Genomic DNA, 19614 nt, shown 5'->3' on the forward strand with positions numbered 1-19614 from the left:
CGTCATATCGGTTGTAACGTCGGTTTTTTTGTGAACTATTTGAATTTTGCTATCGGTTATAACGTCGAACTACACGAAGAAGAAAATTTTCTCTCAATATTTTGTTGTGTGTATATTTTTTCTAACTCAAACAACAACAAAATACCAAACATATGGCCAACATGTTCGAAAATGGGATTGGACAACTGTATTACGACTCACATGCAGGCAGGCGCTCTCAAGTCAAGTAAGCTTGAATTTTTGTCACATTTGCTAATTGTTTTCATCATGCGCGATTGTCCTTTAAACGATTGTGAAGACATTTATCTTCATTCTCAGTTCCCAGCACGTAGATGATATTGATGAAAAAGTATCTCATATCTCAGTTAAATTTAAAGCTTATTTAGGAATTCAAAAGCCCAAACTAAAAGAACAGACTATTTTAACTAATAGAACTGACTACCATATCCTATATTTACGTAATATATATTCTGAGGAATGTATTTAATACCGTTATTTTTATTATTTTGTTTTTACGTCATTCATACGTATGTATATAGATGAAAAAGTAATAAAACAACGTATTTATATCCAAAAGTTACTATACATAATACAATTTCATCCCTTTTATAAGTATCGTTTATAACGACTATCGCTTATAGCGTCCGATTTTGGTCGGTCCCTTGACCGAAGTCATAAGCGACTTCGACTGTAGTCACACTTTTAAAAAGAAAAATATATAGAAACGTAGTTGAACGCTTCTCCTTAGTTGTGAAATAAAACAAATTTTACTCAAAGTTGACATCATCAGTGGGGAATCGCCATCTGGAATCAAATGATTATGTAATAAATAAATATGGATATACCATATTCCAAATATTCATATGTATGTAATTACCAATATTAAATGCGATTTCTTCCTTGTCCAATAAAATAATTCCATTCAACTTTTCGATTCAATTATAAAATGTATTGGGCATTTAATTTACTAAAAACACAATTTCTTTAAGAAAACACAAAACACTGATTTATTGACGCTACGCTGGTAACTAAAACACTGAAGAAAGAAAAAACAAAATAATTCATACCATTTCTTCTTATCCTCTTCGCCTGCTACGTTGGTTAACAACAACAAAAACAAGAAACACACGAGTTTGACGCATACACGCTATCAAAGCACCAAAGCCCCCTTCTTCGCTTCTTCGCTTCTACGTCTTCTATTATACAATACACACAACTCTTTATTACAAAACAGCATTCCGCAGCCGCGAGAGCACTGTTATTACTCTCATTGACAAACATCCTCTCTCCACCCACGAAAAAGATGTTCTAACATAAAAATATGTTTTACCCAAACATATCAAATTGAGATATGTTACAAAAACGTATTATGTTTGGATCCAAACATATATTTGTTTGCAACCGGTCCCAAACATATATTTGTTTGGATATTTCATATTTCTAACATAAATTTTTCTGCGTGTAGAAAACGGTTTTTCGAAATATTGGCAACGTATTTTCTCGTGTTGGGATTTGGGATATTTACCCCCTGTTTTTGTAAAAGTTTTTATTCTTCTCACACGAACTGTCAAATTTTGTATATCGATTTACTCGCCTCAGCGCAAATGTAGAGCTCTGATTTTTAAAGGATTTCTTAACCATATATGGAACGCGTCTACGAAAAATTAGGTCCGTATGTCATCTGGGGGCTGAGCTATAGATGCCTAAATTATTACGAATATAGACGAACGAACAAAAAATAGTTACAAAAACAGGGGGTTAAATGGTGTTAGGAAATTATTGCCAACCGAGTTTGGTTTACTTTAAAAATTGTCTTCATTGAATAGAAAATATATTAAATAAAAAATAATTTAAAAAAATTAAGTTTCAGTGTTTTATTTAGAAATTCACTTAAAACTAAAAAATAATTTGTCGCTTAGCCTCAATATATATTCTTTCTCATGATAGAATCTCTCAGTCCATTTGAGCAGAAAATGTAGATTAAAATGCTTGAAATTGGGTGGTACAGTTATATGGATGCTATATTAAACCTTGACCTACGTCCACAATTTTTAGTGGGGAAGTTCCTGGACTATTGAGAACTCCAAATGCCAAGTTACAGCAAATTCGGGCTAAAAATGAAGACAAAATCCTCAAAATACCAGAAGTCGGGTGGTACCGTTATATGGAGGCTATAAAAAAAATGGACCCATATTGGTTTTGGTTTAATATTCATGTATTGTCATCTAAATCTGAAAAATGTGCAAAGTGTTAGTTCGATTGCTCAACTGCAACCGTGCTAAAAATCAGTTACCAGATTGTAAAAGGGGGTCAAGTTAGACACCGTAAAAACACTATAAGAATGGACAAATATTAGTTTTGATTTCATATTCATGTATTGTCATCCAAATCTGAAAAGTGTGCAAAGTTTAAGTACGATTGGTCACCTGCAACTGCGTGAAAAACGAGTTACCAGATTTGAAAAGCAAATTAGATAAAACACTGTAAAACAGTGTAAAAATGGACCAATATTGGTTTTGATTTCATATTCGTGTATTGTCATCCAAATCTGAGAAGTGTGCAAAGTTTTAGTTAGATTGGTCAACTGCAACCGTGTTAAAAATGAGTTACCACCCTGTAGGAAATGTCAATAGTGAATCTATACTGAGTTACTACTGACATTGTCAACAGTACTACTGACAAACTGTAGACAACTAATGTAATTTCCTATAGACATTTTGTATGAACGTGTCATTCGAAAGTCAGTACTGACAATGGAACTAGTATGTCAATAGTAAGTCAGTAGTTCATGAAAAACCATGTGTTGACATTGGAGGTAGTGAGTCAGTATAGACATTGGAGGTAGTAAGTCAGTATTGACATTGGAGGTAGTGAGTCAGTATAGACAATGGAGGTAGTATCAGATTTTCAATACTAATTTTTTAGCTTATTTGGAACTTTTCATAGATAAATCAGCTATATAGTACGTTTAATAAGAAGATGAAGCTACACATTTGTTTAAATACTATATTTCATTAAAGAATAAAACAAATAATATTGAAAATGCTAAAAATGTACAAATTGTATTACAGTATTTTTATATTTTTAAATGGCTAAGCCAAAGATTCCACATAAGTAAAAATTAGTAAATAAAGACAATGTTTTCAAGGCTGCTTAAACATTCTAACATATAAATAATAAAAAACGTTTTCGTTTTATTTTCTTGGCCAAGTCGCACCAATGACTTGTCTGCTTAAAATAGTTCTTCTTCTGTTGCACTTAACGTTTTATCAGGCGATTCGCTGAATGTTGATATAACATCTAGGAATTGAAAAGAATAAACATGTATAAACATAAATAAAAAATATGTCCTTAAATTTGCTTGCCTATTACAGCTGTATAACATTGGAAAAATCTCACAATCGATTTCTGCCAAATAATTCTTGAACATTGCATTTTATTATTATGTTTAGTTGCATTCAGCATTTCCAGCGAGACGGGACAATATATACATCAGGCTCCACAATATTCTCTAAAGGTTCCACATAATGTCTAATTGTCGAAATTTCACCACAAATGTTGTTAGTCGCCTCAGAATTAGCTATATAATTGTTTATTTTTCACATGTCTTTTATATTTTCTTTTGCTCATACTTGTTATTGAAATTATATGCTTTAAGTTTTCACGATATTTTATTGATTTTTACAAAAACACATTTTTCACCAACCGCAAAATTTTTTTACGCCAAACAATTAAGAAAATTAAAAAAAGATGCTTCGTTGGACTATCATCTGTCAATATACACAATGCTTCTTCTTATTAAGGTAAAGGTATCAATAGTTGACAACCTGGTGACAAAGTGTTGACTTTGTCATCATATTAGTAGACAAAGTGGCGACATGTCAACACATGACCCCACACTTCCTACAGGGCAGATTTGAACTAAACACACACCAAGGCAAGTTAAATAAAACACTGTAAAAACACTGTAAAAACAAGTCAGAGCATAGATTCTTGCTTTGGGCCCTCCCCCAAGCATACACATACACATAAATGAAAATAAAAAAATAAATGTTTGAGATTTTTTATTTTTAGTAAAGTGTCATTGATATGACACAAATTTTACAAATTGAACGTTTCCACTGAGGATATCGCCCATTTACTCAAAGAATGCCATAACTCAAAAAATGCGTTTTCTGAGTTAGCAATTTCTGTTTTTTCTACGACTTCTACTTTATCTTGTGTCAAACTATCATGCTGATATCTCTAAAACTCGACGAGTTACAGCTCATTTACTACGAGTTTCGCATAAGTCAACACAAAAGTTTTTTGAGTTTATGAAACTCGAAAACACTTCAAATCATGCTTGGTCTTGAAAAGAAATTAACACTGAAATCTGGCTAGCTGTTTGCTAAATATGGTCCAAGTAGTTATTTTAGTTTTTGTGTAATAATCTTTTTAAGTTGGGAAGTCAAATTTCAATAGCCAACATAAAACGCGTTTTTCTCGAAACTTGATTTTTTGAGATGTGTCACTCTTTGAGTAAATGAGCGATATGTTTATCTTATAACACGGTTCTGCAAATGAGTATATCACCTAAAAGCATCTGGTGCAACTATGCTTTGTTTTAGGTATTTAACGATGTCCTGAGAAAACTGCTCAAATTTGACCATTTTTTTCTATAACATGTGAATGAAATTCGCAAGAATAGTCATAAAACTATTAAAAGCAACATTTCTTAGTATTGGTGAACCCATTTTGGGATAAACGAAACCACCATTGACGTATAATGCCGGTTCTTCTATCAAAATTTCAAAAATATAGATATATGAATATTCCAATGACTTTCTGAAAAAGTCGCATATCTCTCAAACCTGCGCGAACCTGCAGCTAATTTTTGGTTTGTCCATAGAAAAATATCCTACATCTCAGAAAATGTGCGATTTATTCTGCAACTCACCACAACACATTAAAAAACCTCCAAAAATTTTCGACAATTATAACAGCGACAAAAAACTATAGTCAACTAAGGTACAATTTGTTTGTGTCACTATATTACTTAAGCAAAGCTAGAAGCAATTTTTTAAGAAAATAAATATTGTAAAACATAAGTGCAACTTTTAAGTGCATTTCGCGGGGTAAATCGCAAAACTGAATATGAGGCATTAGTCATGGGATACTTAGCAATAGAATCCAACAAGAACCTCATTAGTTCTATGTACTTTAATTTTTGAGTAATGTTCCACAAAAAGTTCCCATATTTCGCACTGTGCATCGTCTGCATACATATGGACACGACTGTGAACTAATTGAGTAGGAAGGTCATTCGCATACATCGAAAATAAAAGGGGTTCAATAATAGAACCTTGAGGGACTCCTTTTTCCACTGCTAGAGGTAGGGATTTCGAGATTCCTGTGAATGCGGTTTGTGACCGACCGGTAAGATATGATTAAAAAACGCCGAAGTTTAAAACACAAGTTTTGGTGATCCACAGTATCGAATGCTTTCGAATGGTCAAGAAAAGCTAGAAAGCATACCTTATTATCATCAATTTCTGTCCTAATAGACTCGGAAACATCTATCAAGGCAGTAATACAGCTGTAGCCCGCACGAAAACTAGACTGCACATCCGATAGTATCCCTCATTCCAAACTTCAGGATTCAAGCTCAAATTCAATATGTCCTAAATTTAGTACTTTTCGTAAACTTATGTTTTAAATGTACAAAAACATATTTGTTGCTCTTCATCAGAGACCCTCTTTCCAAATGTCAGGATTCCAGCTCTATCCGTTAACCCAAATCCAAATTGTACTAAATTTAGTACAATTTAGTACTTTTCGACCTTTGGCCCATCTTTGTTACTTTTCATCACTGAGCGCATTCCAAATTTCATGATTCCACCTCTATCCGATCACCCAAATCCAAATTGTACAACATTTAGTACCATTTAGTACTTTCGACTTTTGGTCTATCGTAGTTTCTCTCCATCAGCGGCCCTCATTTAAATTTCTGGACTCCAGCTCTATCCGTTCACCCAAATCCAAATTGTACTAAATTTAGTACCATTTAGTACTTTTCGACCTTTGGTCCATCCTTGTTACTCTTCAGGAGTGACCCTTATTACAAATTTCACGGTTCCAGCTATTCGTTCACCCAAATCCAAATTGTACTAAATTTAGTACCTTTCGTACACTTATAGTTCGAATTTTCAAAAACCCTACGGTAATTCTTTGTTATTCTTCATCAATGACCCTAACTCCAAATTTCAGAATTCCAGCTCTATCCGTTCGCCCAAACCTCCATATTTTAACCCTACACTCCAACAGTAACCTGATCCCAAATTTCAGGGATCCTACTCTATCCTTTCACTCAAATCCAAGTTGTCAAAATTTAGTCCCATTTAGTATTTTTCGTACCCGTAAGTACAATTATCCAAAACTTCCTCTATCCTACAATCCAACAGTAATCTTAATTCCAACTTTCTGCATACAACCTGCCCCGTTCATCCAAATCCAAATTGTACCAAATTTAGTACCATTTCGTACTTTTCGTACCCATAAGTACTAATATCTAAAACTTCCTCAATCCAACAGCAATCTTATTTCCAAATTACTGCATTCCACGTGTCTCCGTTCACCCAAATCCAAATTGTACCAAATTTAGTACTTTTCCTACCCATAAGTACGAATATCCAAAACTTCCTCTATCCTACAATCCAACAGTAATCTTAATTCTAAATTTCTGCATTCCACGTGTCTCCGTTCACCCAATATAAATTGTGCCAAATTTAGTACCATTAATTTGATTGAACTTGAGCTCCAAATCGCTATAATTAATGTTTCTGTAGTCCCTAAACCAGTAGCTTTCTTCAGGCGTACTAAAGTTATATGTGAGAAATATCAAATCGTGTTTCGATAAGCAGGGGCAGAGACCTGATCATATAGGAGGATATTATTATGGTTATTAACAAAAAACAAATCGAGTAGTGTGCTGGCGGAAGAGGAAAAGTGAGTAGGGTGTGTATTATTAGTGGGAAATAAACCAACACGGTGCTCTTGAAGCAACTTTAAATGGAGAAGTTTTTGCGGATTCTGGAACTACAATGTTCATAGATGAGAAAAATCAAAAAACAAAAAAAAAAAAATCGCCATCGCTTGGAAACAGCAAGTCCTTCGTAATGGTACTTAAGAAAATGTTGTAACTATGAAAATTCTCTACATGATTGACCTAAATGATAATTTCGTAGGTTTTACCGTTATTGAGATATAGAAGTTCAAATTGGGACAACGCATTGACTGTATCGCCTCCTTACAAAACAATGTCATGACAACAATTTCACGACTTAACCTTATCTCGAAAATGGTACAACATAGGAAAAAATTACGAAAGTCAATATTGTAGAGAATTTTCACAGATAAAAGATTTTCTCTAGTCCCATTTCGATAAGACTTACCGTTTTCAAGTAAATCGTGAAAACCTAACAGAAAAGCTAAAAATGTGACTTGAACATCTATATATCTCAAAAATGTTAAAACCTATGAACAAATCATATCGGTCCATCCTCTAGAGAATGTTCACATCTACAACATTTTCTTTAGCCCCATTTCGAAGCAAAATCGCGAAAACCTAAAATAAACCTAAAAATGTCAATTTTGACCGCGGTTTATTTAAAAATCCCTTCAGCGATTTTTTCTTGTTTTTGGATTTTTCTCATCTATGAACATTGCTGTTTCAAAAGCCGCAATAACTTCCTAGGTGTAAGCGGTTTTCACTTAAAGTTAGTTAAGGCGCACCATGTATGAACTTGTTTTATAAGGTAGCGATACAGTGAATGCATTGTCCCAATTTGAACTTCTATGTATATCTCAATAACGGTAAAACCTACGAAATTATTATAAAGGCCAATTATGGAGAATTTTCGTAGCTACAAAATTCTTGAATCGCGATTTATTAAAAAAGCGCTCCGTCGATTTTTGTTGTTGTTTGATTTTTCTGATCTATAAACATTGTAGTTTCAGAATCCGCAAAAACTTCCCAGGTGTAAGCACCTTCCATTTAAAGTTGCTTCAAGAGCACCGTGCCAAGTGAGAGCATACTGTTAGTTAATAAGGGATCAATGAGAATATTTGAATTAAAATCTCGATGATTAATTACATCGTTATATCCAAGCGATATATGAAATTTCTGAAATTTGACATTTAGTCTTCGTTGGGGGTATAAAATATTCCGACAGCGAATTGTGGGTATAGGTTCACGTTTTCATATAGCCCCCATAGGGCATTACCACTCGATTTTCGTAATTTTAAAGGTTTTAGCCACATTATTCAACTGAAAGAGCTGAAATTTGGCATTTAGTTATTGTAGGGGCTATAAAATATTTCAACAGAGAATTGTCGGTACATGTCCACGTTTTGATATAGAATTGTACCGCGCGATTTTCGGTATTTTTATACCCTCCACCATATGGAGGGTATAATTAAATTTGTCATTCCGTTTGTAACACATCGAAATATTCGTCGGAGACCCTATAAAGTATATATATTATTGATCAGCATAAAATTCTATGTCGATTTGACCATGTCCGTCTGTCCGTCCGTCCGTCCGTCTGTCTGTTGAAATCAAGATACAGCTCGCAATTTTAAAGATAGAGAGTCAAAATTTGGTACAGAAGTTTTTATTACTTGCAGGATGGTTGGTATTGAAAATGGGATATATCGGTCCACGTTTTGATATAGCCCCCATAGAACGGTACCTCCCGATTTTCGGTATTTTTAAGGTTTTAGCTTCATTATCCTACCAAAATGGCTGAAATTTGGTACGTAGTCTTCTTTAGGGGTATAAAACTTTTCCCTAAAATTTTGTCGGTATCGGTCCGCACCTTCATATAGCCCCCATAGAACGGTACCTCCCGATTTTCGGTATTTTTAAGGTTTTAGCTTCATTATCCTACCAAAATGGCTGAAATTTGGTACGTGGTCTTCTTTAGGGGTACAAAATTTCCCCTAGAATTTTGTCGGTATCGGTCCACACCTTCATATAGCACCCATAGAACGGTACCTCCCGATTTTCGGATTTTTAATGTTTTAGCTTCATTATCCTACCAAAATGGCTGAAATTTGGTACGTAGTCTTCTTTAGGGGTACAAAACTTTCCCCCAGAATTTTGTCGGTATCGGTCCACACCTTCATATAGCGCCCATATAACGGTACCTCCCGATTTTCGGTATTTTGAAGGTTTTAGCTTCATTATCCTACCAAAATGGCTGAAATTTGGTATGTAGTCTTCTTTAGGGGTATAAAAATGTCCCCCAGAATTTTGTCGGTATCCGCCCACACCTTCATATAGCCCCCATAGAACGGTACTTCCCGATTTTCGGTATTTTGAAGGTTTTTGCTTCATTATCACACCGAAATGGCTGAAGTTTGGTACTTAGTCTACGTTGGCGGTATAAAACTTTCCCCTAGAACTTTGTCGGTGTCAGTCCATGCCTTCATATAGCCCCCATAGAACGGTACCTCCCGATTTTCGGTATTTTGAACGTTGTGGCCTCAATATTCCACCGAAATGGCTGAAATTTGGTATTTAGACTTCGATGGGGGTACTCAAACTTCCACTTTAAATTTGTCGGTATATGTCCAGGCCTTCATATAGCCCCCATGGAAAAGTACCTCGCGATGTTTCGTATTTTGAAGGTTGTGTCTTCAATATTCCACCAAAATGGCTAACATTTGGTATTTAGTCTTCAATGTGATATAAAACTGTTCGCCAGAAATATGTCTGTACAGGTCCACGCTTTCATATTGCCCCATTTCTGACTAAATTTCGTCGGTATAGGTCCACGTTTCGATATATCCCCCATAGAACGGTACCTCCGGATTTTCGTAATACTGAAGATTGTGACGTCAATATCCAACCGAAATGGCTGAAATTCGTTATTTCGTCTTCCAAGAGTTATAAAATATTCCAGAAGAGTATTATCAGTATAGGTCCACGTCTTCCTATATCCCCATAGAAGCTTACTTCTTGATTTTCGGTATTTTTTAGTTTTAGCCACATTCTCTTACCGAAATATAGGAAATTTGGTATTTACCCCCTGTTTTTTAACTATTTTTTGTTCGTTCGTCTATATTCGTAATAATTTGGGCAACCATAGTTCAGCCCCTAGCTGACATACAGAACTAATTCTTCGTAGACGCGTTCTATATATAGTTAAGAATTCTTCATTCAAAAGTCAGCGTTCCACATTTGCGCTAAGGCGAGTAAATCGGTTTACAAAATTTGACAATTCGTGTGAGAACAATAATTTTTTTTACAAAAACAGGGGGTTAGTCTTCTTTGAGCCTAAAAACTTTCCGTCAGAAATTTGTCGGTATAGATCGACGTTTTGAATAGCCCCCATTGTTTTACCGAAATTGCTGAAATTTAGTATTAAATCTTCTAATAATTCCATTCTAGTTATTCTAATTATTCCATTTTACTTCAATACAACTTGTGGTGGAGGGTATAACAAGTTCGGCCCGGCCGAACTTAACGCCGTTCTTACTTGTTTAGATATTAGCCACATCATCCAACCGAAATGGCTGAAATCTGATTTGAATATAGTTTATGGTAGAGGTTAAAATAAGAGTTCAAAATCACCCCACTCTGCACTTTTTAGTAATAAAAACCTGTATTTGGCAGTTCGTTTGGAAACGCATCACTACATTTATTTTCATACTTTCACCCATTTTGCAGGAAGCGTGGGACGGTCTTTTTCAGTTTGTATTTCTGTATTATTTGCTATGCACATATATCAAACATTTTCCCAAAATCGTGATTTTATTTCATCCAAACTTTAAAAAGCATCCTGCTCCAAATTGACATCCAAATGGCAAAAAATCAAAAATCGCAAAAAGTAGCAGAAATAATTTAAGACGGTATTCTAGACAAGATATATAAATATTAAAAAAAATGAAGCGGAACTCGACGGGTTCCCATATTATGCCCTATTTTAATTGGAGAAATTAAAAATGGACGTTATATATATGTAGCCTGAAACGTCTTAATTAAAATAGCTTATGAATAATAAAACTGTTTCATTGTATTAAATACCATTACTACATATCAAAAATAGAAGATATTCCCCAGCCACAAAAAAGAACGTAATAAAAGCTGCCAATAACTTAACTAATAATGAAGCTGAAAGAAATTGGGAAGAATACAACCATACTTACAAAATCATTAATCCTGAAAAGAATCCATTGACATTACCTTCAACTACAAACATCTACCAAAACAAATGTTACACAAGATTACGACCTACACACTGCAATTTAACACATGCCAGTCCATTTAATACACTAACAACCCCTTCTCAAGACAATGTTATTAATGTTTATAATTTTCTCAAACTCTTGAATTTGCACCATAAAATATAATTTTAAAATATATTCAATAATCGTACACTTATCCAACATCAATTTAACCACCTTTTAGCCGATAGCCTTAGATGGTAGTGCTATTTTTATATAATTTTATTGTAATTTTTTATTATAATAAATATTTGAAATAAATAAAAATAATTAGAAGAGATACCACTATAAAATATTCACAGAACGCATACGTCCCGTGCAATTTTACATCTAAAAAACGACATCGTAAACATTGTAAAAATAACTATTTTAAATGTAACGGTACATTCTGACTAGTTAATTTTAATTATTATATATGTCATTAAGTACAGTCAACAGTCGATTTTCCATTGGAAAGTGTGATGTTTTGCCCGACCTGGGAATCAAACCTCAGATCTCATGAGTGCAAGGCGCACTTACTTACCATTACACTACGGTGACACCCAACCACCTACCTAAATAACATTGAAATGTTCCCTTTTTTCATAGCTGTTCCTCTGTTCCTCTGTTCCTCTGTTAACTAAAAAGGTTCTACAATTGTTCCACTTTTGATCATTTTGCGTTTAATTACGTTTCCTTATACACAATTTATATTTCACCATGTGGTGAACGATATGGAATAGATCCTTGAATTTCAGGTATTTCATTCCAGATATGTTTTACTCCAATTTTCACCCTTTTATAGCGATTTTTTTTGAAACGACAAAATATTCTTAGCGAATCTTGTTTAAACTTCGTTGAAACAATTGCTAAATGTGCTAAAATATATCTTATAGTACGTTTACATTCACGAAATAGAGTGGATTTCAACTGTCAATTCCTTTGCGTGTACGTTAAATGAAATCTCATCTGAAATCCATTGGATTTCATTTGACGTTTAAGCAATGGAAGTGACAGTTTCGCAAATGTAAACCTAGCATTATATTTGTATATGTATTCCCATCTCCATGTAAACTACATATAATTACACAAATTGATATTCCTCTTACTTTTAAGTTTTATAGCGTTATTTGAAAAATTCTAATTCCTGTGTTTTTTCTCATCTCTCATTTCACCGCAAATTATTCCTCATTGGCTATGAGAAATAATTAATAAAAATACACAGTCCACTACTCGTTCGTTGATGTCCCTGTTGGATTATATATTTGGCTCTGACATCAGCTTTATCATACATAGTATATTCTTGATAGAAGCGAAGTATTTGTTGTTTATTTTATGATTAAAAAATATGTTTTGACAGCAAATGAAAACATTATTTGGTATTACTGTATCACCTTCTTTCTTGCACCATATCCTTCACAATAATATAGAGGGTATAATTAAATAATTAAATTATTATTAAATTAATTTGTCATTCCGTTTGTAACCAGTGCTTCGGAGTCGGAGTTGGTGTCGGAGTCTAGCAAATTTTGCTGGAGTCGAAGTCGGAGCCGGAGTCGTGAAAAAAAGCTCGACTCCGACTCCGGGCAACAATCTGTTCTGCATTTATCAAAATTTGTCAAATCAATTTAATTTATTTAAATTATCATAGTTTAAAAAACTCTTAATCTCTATTTTGGCTACAAAATGCATATCGGAAGCATTTTTGGGTCAATTGATTGGAATAATGTTTGCATGCTCCAAATATACTTGGGTAAGATCTTTTAGAAGATTTACAGGTCATTTTAAGGAAGACTCACTGGTCTTCTCTTGTTTTTTATTAGAAGTCATTTATGTCTGCTGTAAAAGAACCTGTTGGACTTCTGTGAAAGACCTTGTAGTACTTTAAGGGAAATCATACGAAAGACTTACCACGGTGCCCCTTAACCAAATTTAAATGGAAGGAGCTTACACTTGAGAAGTTTTCGCGGATTCTGAAACTGCAATAGCCGGAGGGCTTTTAAATAAATCGCGTTCAAACTTCACGCTTATAGGGGTTTTTTTAATTTTCACGATTTTGCTTGAAAACCGCAAGTCCTATGGAAATTATGTAAAGAAAATGTTGTAGCAGTGAAAATTTTCTCTTCACTGACTGTATCGCCTCTTTATAAAACTATGTCATGACTACAATTTACCAACTTAAACTTATATATCTCAAAAATAGTAGAACCTAGGAAATTATTGCAAAAGTCAGTATTGTAGAGAATTTCCACAGCTATATGATTTTCTCCAGTCCCATTTCGATAAGACTTGCTGCTCCCAAGCAAAATGGTGAAAACCTAATAATAAAAACCTAAAAATGTGACCTAAATTTCTATATCTCAAAAATGGTAAAACTTACGAAATTGTGAAGGTCAATCCGCTAGTGAATTTTTGCAGAATAAATATTTTCTTTAGCCCTATTTCGATAGGACTTACCGTTTCAAGCAAAATCGTGAAAACATAAAAAAACCCTAAAAATGTGAACTTCAAGTAACATTAACCACGAAAGTGTATGTTAAGAGGAAATAGGCTATTTTGGTCTTCTATCACGATGCGGTGTTAAAATATCGTTAATTTTCCATAACTCAAAAATTACAAAGAATGTTACCGGACAGTAATTATGATAATTTGATATTTCGAGTCTCATTGGGTACATACGTCAAATTCGGAAAATTGTAAATATACTCGTATGTTGGTGTTTAGGTAGAGAAACCTTGTAACGATACCGTCCGATTGCAGTTGCTTTGAAGGGGTTTACTACATGTTCTGAAGTGTGAAGTATACTGAAGTGCTTGTTACTTTGTATTCTGTATTGTCAACGAAAAAAAAACGAACAACTATGTTTTGGTATCCTCCCAATGTAATGTATCTTGAATGTTCAAACTGAAATAACTGTAATTTGTGAATTTTATTTTATCTATTTTCGGAGTCGACTCCGGAGTTGGAGTCGGAGTCGAGAAAAAAATTGGGCTGGAGTCAGAGTCGGAGTCTGCCAAAAAATGGCTCGACTCCGAAGCCTTGTTTGTAACACATCGAAATATTCGTTGGAGACCTTATAAAGTATATGGTAAACATCAAAAATGTTTTACACTCGATGTATCCGAGTTTCACCCATTTAGAAATCGCGAACTGTTAACATATTCTATATAGTATGACTGAAATTATTTAAAATGAAGTGTTTTAGTAGGGATCCCATAATGTCGACCATTACAATTAATTTTTGTGGAAGCTGTGCTGGCATCAATCTAGAAAAAATGCTTTGAAGCCAACAAGTTTTTTTATGTTCCCTTCCGATTTCTGGCTTAACCTTACAAATAATAGACCTATGCCCAAAAAAGAATACCCCATGGGCAATATGATACTAGTAGTGTATGACTTTCCGATATATCAACTGCATCCACCAAAAATTTATGCTGACTATTTGAAGCCCATTATTGCGTTTAAAATTTACAAGTGTCATTAAATTTCCTTTGAACCCCGCATGAAGTTAGTTTTTTTACACGACGGATCTAATGAGCCCTTCCGCGATCGAAACTATCCACTAAAACCGCGGATATAGATACCTTGGAAATAGGGAAACCAGTAAAATTATATTTTGATAAATAAGATGTAGCATCGTCTGCAGTTTAGCGTGCAAAAACTGTATAACTCTTATAACTGTCACAAAGTGCATGCGCTTTTTATTCACGAAATTGCGAAAGCTTTTTTTGACGAAAATCAATTAAATGTTTAAAATCTTAGTTTTTCGCAGATTATTAAGTTATTGAGACTCTCCAGATATTTCGCCACACCAATAAATCTGGACTAGGAAGACTTAAATCATCCTTCTCTTACAACATTTTGACATTTCTGATTGAGTTTTTGAACTTTTTTTAATTTTTACATTTGTATAGGAAAGCAACTTCCTATACAAATGTAAAATTTAAAAAGTTAAAAAACTCAATCAGAAATGTCAAAATCAACGAGTCCAAATATGGTGATAGTTTCTACTCGGTCAAAATACAAAAATATATGGCCAAACGGACAAACCTAAAGTAACTCAGAAAGTGAATCTATGCAGATCATCAAAAGGAACTATGGGTCTATTTCGTTTCCTTTTGCAAACTCATTCACTAAGACATAATACCCTTATCACAATGTGGTGTGGGGTATTAAAATATGGTTATATGTTTTTAGTAAAATATGAAAGATTTTATGTAAAATTCAATTTGTTCTTAGTTTTAATGTCTAGATCATTTGTTTTTCTGCCAGACAATTTTGGCTGAGCAGAAACTATCAACATATTTGGATACTTTGAGCTTAATTTAGAACACTTTTTGATGATTTTCCAAATTTAATTGGAAGATTTTCGCAGTGTTCGAAAATAAACACTATGGTATCGTACCGTACCAAGGTGGATAGGTACACTACGATAGTGTACCGCTCCGGAACACAAACACTAAAAAATATTTTAGTGATACTGTACCGGAACACAACGATAATCGTAGTGTACCGCATGCCGGAGCACTAAAAATCGTAGAGTTCCGACTGCGGAGCACTAAAATTTTTAGTGCTCCGACTGCGGAGGACTAAAATTTTAGTGTTCCGATTGCCGGATCACTAAAAATCATAATGCACCACGTGTTGGAACACTAAAAAATAATAAAGTTTTCTTAGGAAAATTAAATATTTGGTTAAATTTGATCAAATAAAAATTAAGATAAACTGTTAGATCCATGTATGTTTAAATTAGTTAAACACATTGCGAAATATGGTCAAAATTATGAAAAAACAATATTTAGTTTTTGTGGAATGAAGCAGAAAGATCGTCGTTCCGGAGCACTAAAAATCGTTTATATGGATCACTAAAAATGTTAGTGTTCCGACTGCCGGAACACTACGATTTTTAGTGATCCGGCAGTCTGAACACTACGATTTTTAGTACTCCGCAACCGAACACTACGATTTTTATTGATCCATTATCCAAAAATCAAATCAGGCGTTTTTCACGTGTTCTATTAAATTTTATTTTTTATTTTTGTATCTATTAAAAAAATTATAAAATATTTAATTTTCCTCACAAATCATAATAAACTCATGTATCCACAGTCAGAACACTACAATTTGTAGTGCGCCATTGTACAACAACCGAATCAATGTTTTTCATATTTTCTACTTAAGTTCCCAACGTTATTAATTAATACGAATACATACATGGATTTAAGAGGTGTATCTGAGTTTTTATGTGTTAATTTGTACTTATTTCAAAAATTATAAATATTTAATTTTCCTCGCAAATCATAATAAACTCGTGTGTGGTACATTATCATTACGTTATTTTTTAGTGTTCCGACATGTGGTACACAACGATTTTTTAGTGCTCCGACTGCGGAACACTACGATTTTTAGTGTTCCGACTGCGGAGCACTACGATTTTTAGTGTTCCGACTGCGGAGCACTACGATTTTTAGTGTTCCGACTGCGGTACCCAACGTTTTTAGTGTACCAAAATGTGGAACACTACGTTTATCGTTATGCTCCGGAACAGTATCACTAAAATATTATTTTGTGTTTGTGATCCGGAACTCTAACGCTAAAAATATTTTAGTGATACTGTTCTCGGAGCGGTACACTATGTTAGTGTACTGTTTATTTTCGAACTCTGGATTTTCGTCAAAAAAATACTTGCATATTTTGCACATTTTTTGTTTACTTCACTATGCAAATATACAAAAAAATAAAAAGTGAGCCTGTCATTGCATTCAGTTTTCTTCGAAACGGATTTTGGTCCAATCAGAATTTTCGTATCTTTATTAATAAAAAATATGCAAAATCCGATGTCTAATAACGATGTACTGCTGCCTTTCGATTATCTTATGTTGGTCGCCAGTATATGTGCGTGTTATTGTTGCTCGCTTATGGTTATATTACACCATATGCTTTTTTACATGTATGTTGTCACTTTGGGTATACTAATATACAGACCAGCTGATGTAATACATGTGAAAAAACATATGGTGTAATATAGCCATTAGGCGAGTTGTGGGCCTGTGTGTTTCGAAATGTTGCCAGATGCTCTAGAAACATCCACATCAGGGGATTGGGAAACGGCCAGTTAGTATGTATTCTATCGCGACTTGTAATCATCGATTAGTAAAGAAGTTAAGGAAAGCTATGTTCTACTAGAATTAATCTGTGTGCTTAGTAAATAAAGTCGATTGTGAACTTTAAATTGGAAATTTGTCAGAGATTCGGAAAGGATATGTAAAACACTGTTCAAACTGGATTGTTTCGCATAGATCCTCTCTAAAATTGTAAAAAAAGTAAAATGCGGACAGTTTAGATCTAATATTTCGATTTACTTCAAATATCCATTTGTATTTAATCAATATTTCATTAGAATATAGATTTTTAATAGTATATTTAGATATATGTAAGTAAGTATATTATTTTGATATTTGTTTCGATACATTCGCATATTAATGTAAATAATTGTTGTATTATCAATTGCTGTGGCTACAGATCAACTGGATTATCATCATCATCATTGCAAGGATGGAAGGTTCAAAGGATTTTCGTTTCTAGTTTCAATTGTTATAGTGCGTGTGAGTGTTTTCTTATGTGAGACAACTGTTTTGGAGTTTAAGATACTGTGTCTAAATATAGTAGTATATATTTGTTTACATACATATGTATGTGTGTATCAACTATAACTAACTAAAGATATTGACTTAATTCAAATATCACACCATATTTCAATTTTCCGGATACTATTTGCTATTTGTGAGAAATTGCCTCAGTTGTAAGGCGTTTGACAACATCTATTATACACATACATACAAACACACACTCATTGCGCATTGTTCATTCAATATTGTCAAATCAGGTCTCATAAGGTTGGCAACCCTCTCAAATTAACAAACATTGTGCCCTATATGTTAATTGAAATTAATCTTAGTCATGTCGTATTTTACAGCTTGGGGGTTTTTATGGCACACCTGCACAAATCAATAGTTGCCATCGGGGGCGTCGGAGAGTATGTGCTTGTACCCATTACTTCCTAAATACATGTTTTCACGACGGAAGTGGAACGGAACCTGTAAATGGAAATATTCTAGTTAGACCAACTTTTGGTGGCTGTTGTCACGGAAAATCACTTACCGATCCCGGTGGAGGACATGGGATGGCCACAGTTGCTATCTCTCGTAATTTATTCATTAGGCGTATACTGTGATAATAATTATAGATTATATACCACATGGAGGCATCACTAAGGAGTACCGCAGCGGCCATTAAAACTGTAAATTTAAAGAGGGAAGAGTATTAATTGCTTTTTCAGGACATTCCAAGGATGTGATGTTGTCTTACAGAAACAGGGTTTACCAATGGTGTGTTCGACAAAATCTGAGCCTGCTACCCAAAACGTAAACACACATCCTGCCACAAAGAAGAAGGATTGCAACACCAACCACAACAATACAAATTCCTCACGACTCTTATAGATACCTATCAAAAGGCCGATTGCACTTAACAAATACACTGAGGAACAGCAGACGAGAATGGAGGCTAAAACGCGTGACGTCATTGTGACATCGCTGGCCAAATGGAAACGTAGACGATTCAATATTAAATCAGACAAGCTATAGTATGCATTGTCCCGTTGATCTTCCATGTCTGCAATAGCCCTCGAATTGGCTTCCTCAATGTGGATGTAGGCCAGAATGACAATGAACAGCAGTATAATGGCAATGAACTGAAATTGAGGGTCAACTTACAAAAATCCGCATACAAGTAAATCTCAAGGATCTAAACACTTACAAATTGATTAATACAGATGAGCACAGCGGAAAGACGAATATGTTTCGGCCGTATCGGAGACTTGAGTATGTTCACCAAACGTTCCAAACATCCTGGCTGAGTTTGCTGTGGCAGCAACATTTTATCTTCCTTTTGCGGATATTACTTAACGTCGTTTTAGAACAATACGAACTATTCGCACAGAAGAAAAAATCCTGTTATGAAGGTGTCGTTGTTAAATCAATAAATCGGCGAATTATTCTTTGCTTTGTCTTATCTTCCTGTTTCGTGGACAAAGTGGCCAACTGCACGTGAATAATAGAATGCACACAATCACACATACATGTGTGTGCATATAGCTTTATGAAACTACCACCACCGACACTATGAAAATGATGACAACAAAAAGCTATGGAAGCTTTTTCGCCAATTACTGAAAGCTCTTAAGTATACGCGACAAAGTTTGTGCGTTACGTATACGTTAGTAATAACTATGTATGTACACTACTACATCGCTTTGTGTCATTCGTACAACCTTCAAAAAATGAATAAAAACGTTATTATTTT

The 19614-nt window shown here is 34.2% G+C and overlaps 1 protein-coding gene across 1 annotated transcript; it reads right to left on the reverse strand.

Moving 5' to 3' along the window:
* Nucleotides 1-17588: 17588 nt before the first annotated feature.
* Fie (Fire exit) lies at nt 17589-19383 on the reverse strand. Its single transcript, XM_073984755.1, has 4 exons — nt 19069-19383; nt 18619-19003; nt 18412-18548; nt 17589-18347 (listed from the first exon to the last, which is right to left on the reverse strand). Exons 1-4 carry the CDS (start codon nt 19186-19188, stop codon nt 18258-18260), a joined length of 732 nt encoding a protein of 243 aa, XP_073840856.1. The 5' UTR covers nt 19189-19383; the 3' UTR covers nt 17589-18257.
* Nucleotides 19384-19614: the final 231 nt, after the last annotated feature.

Source organism: Musca autumnalis, unplaced genomic scaffold (genome assembly GCF_047663935.1).
Source record: "Musca autumnalis isolate F117 unplaced genomic scaffold, ASM4766393v1 scaffold_4, whole genome shotgun sequence".
In the NCBI taxonomy this organism is placed as follows: domain Eukaryota; kingdom Metazoa; phylum Arthropoda; class Insecta; order Diptera; family Muscidae; genus Musca; species Musca autumnalis.

Coding starts and splice junctions, on each gene's coding strand:
- Fie (XM_073984755.1), bottom strand. CDS start 19,188: ATGTTGCTGCCACAGCAAACTCAGCCAGGATGTTTGGAACGTTTGGTG. Junction 18,549..18,618: donor CATTGGTAAACCCTGTTTCT/GTAAGACAACAT, acceptor TTAAATTTACAG/TTTTAATGGCCGCTGCGGTA. Junction 18,348..18,411: donor CATGTCCTCCACCGGGATCG/GTAAGTGATTTT, acceptor TTCCATTTACAG/GTTCCGTTCCACTTCCGTCG.